This window comes from Oxyura jamaicensis, assembly GCF_011077185.1.
Source record: "Oxyura jamaicensis isolate SHBP4307 breed ruddy duck chromosome 5 unlocalized genomic scaffold, BPBGC_Ojam_1.0 oxy5_random_OJ71291, whole genome shotgun sequence".
Taxonomy (NCBI): domain Eukaryota; kingdom Metazoa; phylum Chordata; class Aves; order Anseriformes; family Anatidae; genus Oxyura; species Oxyura jamaicensis.
Window position 1 is genome coordinate 1 of NW_023303932.1, and position 4,345 is coordinate 4,345.

At 74.5% G+C, this 4,345-nt stretch overlaps 1 protein-coding gene across 1 annotated transcript; it reads left to right on the forward strand.

Moving 5' to 3' along the window:
• The first annotated feature begins 9 nt into the window (after positions 1-9).
• ANKRD13D (ankyrin repeat domain 13D) lies at positions 10-4,301 on the forward strand. Its single transcript, XM_035311588.1, has 15 exons — positions 10-147; positions 602-737; positions 828-952; positions 1,247-1,292; positions 1,365-1,508; positions 1,722-1,911; positions 1,998-2,064; positions 2,141-2,222; positions 2,489-2,550; positions 2,631-2,761; positions 2,843-3,000; positions 3,096-3,227; positions 3,383-3,546; positions 3,629-3,708; positions 3,913-4,301. The coding sequence occupies exons 1-15, from the start codon at positions 58-60 to the stop codon at positions 4,157-4,159; spliced, it is 1,854 nt and encodes a 617-aa protein (XP_035167479.1). The 5' UTR covers positions 10-57; the 3' UTR covers positions 4,160-4,301.
• The last annotated feature ends 44 nt before the right edge of the window (positions 4,302-4,345 follow it).

Genomic DNA, 4,345 nt, shown 5'->3' on the forward strand with positions numbered 1-4,345 from the left:
CGTCCCCCCGCGCGCTGCCCGGCCCGGCGCGGCCCCCCCCGGGGACATGGTGTCGGGATGGCCCGGGCCGCCGACACCTTCCCGCTGCACCGCCTCGTCTGGCACAACCGGCACCAGGCGCTGGACAGCGCCCTGCGCTCCGGATCGGTGCGCGCCGCGCTCCCGACGCCGCGCCGGGGGTCCTGGGAGGGGGAGCAGCACCGAGAGGCTCCGCGCCGCGGGCACCGGGCACCGGAGGGGCGGGAGGGCGATGGGGAGCGCCGGGACAGGCGGGGACGGGGGTGCTGCGGGCTACGGGAGGGGGCTCCGGCATGGGAGGACACCGGAGGCGCTGGGGTGGCTCTGGGGACCGGGAGAGGGGGGAGACGGAGAGGCTGCGGGAACCCGCGGGAGCGGGGACACCGGGACAGGGTGCTGGGGCCTCGGGGAGCAGGGCTGGGTGCGTTGAAACCGAGGGACTGGGGGTGGGAGCACTCGGGGACAGGGGGGAGCTGGGGGCGCAGGGCCCTGGGATGGGAGCGCAGGGGGCTGGGGGCAGCACCAGGCTGGGGGGTGACGGGGAGGGCACGGGGTGCCTGGATGACCCTGCCCGTGCCCGCAGCACGATGTGGAGCTGATGGACCCCCGTGGCCGGACCCCGCTGGAATTGGCCGTGTCCCTCGGCCACCTGGAGTCGGCGCGGGTGCTGCTGCGGCACAACGCCAACGTGGGCCGGGAGAACGCCAACGGCTGGACAGGTACGTGGGCACGGGGGCCGCCGGCGCAGGGCGGGAGGCGCAGGGACACCGGCGCTGGTGGTGCCCGGCTGATGGCACCCCGTGCCCCAGTGCTGCAGGAGGCGGTGAGCACGGGGGACCCCGAGATGGTGCAGCTGGTGCTCCAGTACCGCGACTACCAGCGAGCGACACGGCGGCTCGCCGGCATCCCCGAGCTGCTCAGCAAGCTGCGTCGGGTACGGCCCTGCCGGGGTGGGCACCGGGCACCGCTGGCGCTGGGGTCCCGCCAGGCTGGGGACTGGGGGTCACGGACGCTGCTGGCGAGCTCCTGGGGTTCCCCACAGGATGCCCACCTCCCCCAGGATCCCCCCGATCGGTTGTCCCCCAGACCCCCTACCCGCAATTCGGCCTCTGCCGGGGATCCCCACTGGGGCTCTGTTCCACCCACCCAGGGCTCCCGGCTGGGCCCCCCCTGCTGCAGCCCCCTGCCGTGTCACCCCTCTGCCCTGTGACGCCCTCATCTCTTCCAGGCCTCCGACTTCTACGTGGAGATGAAGTGGGAGTTCACGAGCTGGGGTGAGCAGGGCCGGGGGCTGGGGCCGGGGGGGGCCGCCCCCACCGTGCTGCTGACGGGTGCCGGTGCCGCAGTGCCGCTGGTCTCCAAGGTGTGCCCCAGCGACGTCTACCGCGTCTGGAAGCGGGGCGAGAGCCTCCGGGTTGACACCACGCTGCTGGGCTTCGAGCACATGACGTGGCAGCGGGGCCGCCGCAGCTACATCTTCAAGGGAGAAGGTTGGCTCCAGCACCCTCAGACCCTGCAGCCACCCCCCAGGGATCCCCCCGGCGCCCGTGCGTCGCACGTACTTACCCATAAGGACACCGGATCCCCTACGGAGACCCCAGATGCCCCTAGGGGCAGGGGCAGTCTGGGTGCCGGGGGTTCCCGTCCCCACGGTGGGAATGGTGGGGCCTGTGGTGAGCACTGACCCCCTTCCCCCCGTGCAGAGGAGGGGGCGGTGGTGATGGAGGTGGACCACGACAAGCAGGTGGTCTACACCGAGACGCTGGCGCTGGCCTTGCACGAGCCCGACCTGCTGCTGGCGGCCATGCAGCCCTCGGAGGAGCACGTGGCTGGGCGGCTGACGTCGCCCATCGTCTCCACGCACCTCGACACGAGGAACATTGCCTTTGAGCGGTGCGTGGGGGGGTGCTCGCGGCGGGGAGGCTTGCAGGGCACCGGCGCGGTGGCCGCGGACCTGATGCCTCCACAACCCTCCCCAGGAACAAGTCAGGGATCTGGGGCTGGCGCTCGGAGAAGATGGAGGTGGTCAGTGGCTACGAGGCCAAGGTGCGCCCGGTGGGGCGGGGGGCAGGGGGGCCGTGGCATCCCCAGGGCTGACCCTGACCATGTCTTGTCTCTGCAGGTGTACAGCGCCAGCAACGTGGAGCTGGTCACCAAGACCAGGACCGAGCACCTCTCCGACCAGGACAAGTCACGCAGCAAAGGTGACAGCCCCAGCGACCAAGGGGTGACCCACCCCCCTCCTGGGTCAGGGCCCTCCTCCTTCCTGGGTGCACCGCCTGCGGGGTGCCGGGGGGCAGCCTGCGGGGTGATGCTGGGCGCTGTGGGGAGCGGTGCTGGGCAGTGTGCAGGACTGGTATGGGGCGGCGTGGGGGTGATGTGGGGCAGCACGTGGGGGTGCTGTGGGGCACCGTGCTGGGTGCACTGTGCCTGCCTGCACTACCCCCTGCACCTCGGGGTCTCCCTGCAGGCTCCAGGACTCCCTTTCACTCCTTCCTGGGCCTGGCGCAGCAGCACGGCACCCACAACGGGGTGAGCGGTGGGCAGGGGGCCAGGGGGTGATGCGGGGCAGGGCAGGGCTGAGCCGTGCCCCCTGCCGCCACCGTCCCCAGGCACCCGTGCTGCAGGCGGCCAGCCCCACCAACCCCACGGCCATCACCCCCGAGGAGTACTTCGACCCACACTTTGACCTGGAGGCCCGCAACATCGGGCGCCCTATCGAGGTGTCCAGCAAGGTGCAGAGGTGAGCACCGGGGCCGGGGGGAGGCAGCCCACGGTGGCGGGGTCCGGGGAGGTCCCCGTGCCCACGCCGGTGCCCGGGCAGGTTCAAGGCGACGCTGTGGCTCTGCGAGCAGCACCCGCTGTCGCTGGCGGAGCAGGTGACGCCCATCATCGACCTGATGGCCATCTCCAACGCCCACTTCGCCAAGCTGCGTGACTTCATCACCCTCAAGCTGCCCCCTGGCTTCCCCGTCAAGATCGGTGAGGTTGGGGCCGCGAGGCCGGGGGGGGGGGGGGCTGTGGGAGGGGCAGGGCCCACCCGGCACGGGGCCGCTGACCCCCCCCGGTGCCCCCAGAGATCCCCCTCTTCCACGTCCTCAACGCCCGCATCACCTTCAGCAACCTGTGTGGCTGCGACCAGCCGCTGGGCTCCGTGCGGGTCTGCGCCCCCGCCCAGCCCCCCGGCGCGCAGCCCCCCGGCCCTGGAGGTGAGGATGGGGCTGCCCTGGGGGGGCGCGGGGGCACCGGGGCGGGGGGCGTGGGGGGGCTGCCCCTGGGGGCGGTGTGACCGCGGGGCGCTGCCGGCTGCCGGGGGGGGCCCCCGCGGGCGCTGGCGGTGCCCCCAGCGGTGGCGGTGCCGCAGGCTGGCCCTTCCCGTGCGAGGTGGAGCCGGGGGTGTTCGAGGTGCCGCCGGGGTACACGGTGCTGGGCGCGGGGCGCAGCGAGCCCCTGCGGGACGAGGACGACGACCTGCTGCAGTTCGCCATCCAGCAGAGCCTGCTCGACGCCGGCACCGAGACCGACCAGGTGAGGCCCCGCCCCCCCCGGAGAGGCCCCGCCCCCCTCCCTCGAGGCCCCGCCCCCTCCCACGAGGCCCCGCCCCCCGCAGGTGACGGTGTGGGAGGCGCTGACCAACACGCGGCCCGGCGCCCGCCCGCCGCCCTACGACGAGGAGCTGCAGCTGGAGCGGTGAGGCTCCGCCCACGGGGGGGGCGGGGTCTGGGGGGAGACCCGCCCACGTCGCGTGGAGCGGGCGGGGCTTGGCGGGAAGGGGCGGGGCTCGGCGGCGTCAGGGTGGGGTGGGAGGGCGGGGAGGGCGGGGCTACTGGGGTGGGGGCGGGGCTTTCGGTGGGCGGGGCTTGCTGGGGGCGTGGCCTCAGCGCTGTCCCGCAGGGCGCTGCAGGAGAGCCTGCTGCTGCAGGCGGGGCCCGGCGCCGCCCCCCCCCCGGCGGGGCCCCCACCCGGGGCAGGCGGCGGCGGCGCCCCCCCCCCGGCGCCCCCCGGTTACGGCAGCTTCGCGGAGCAGCTGCGGCTGGCCATGGCGCTGTCGGAGCAGGAGCAGGAGGAGCGCGAGCGGCGCCGGCGGGAGGAGGACGAGGAGCTGCAGCGCATCCTGCGCCTCTCCCTCACCGACAAGTAGCGCGGGGGGGGCCGGCCCTGGGACCCTCCTGCCCCCCGCACCCCGCCGGGCCCGGGACGGCCCCTCCCGGTCCCCCCGGTGCTGTGCGGGCTGGCGGGTCCCTCGCGGATGTACATACGCTATACATACAGACATACACACAGCGCTGTGTCCGACTGTGCCTGGCCGCGGGGCGTCCCGGGGGGG

Coding starts and splice junctions, on each gene's coding strand:
- ANKRD13D (XM_035311588.1), top strand. CDS start 58: ATGGCCCGGGCCGCCGACACCTTCCCGCTGCACCGCCTCGTCTGGCAC. Junction 2,223..2,488: donor GGACAAGTCACGCAGCAAAG/GTGACAGCCCCA, acceptor GTCTCCCTGCAG/GCTCCAGGACTCCCTTTCAC. Junction 3,547..3,628: donor CCGGCACCGAGACCGACCAG/GTGAGGCCCCGC, acceptor CGCCCCCCGCAG/GTGACGGTGTGGGAGGCGCT.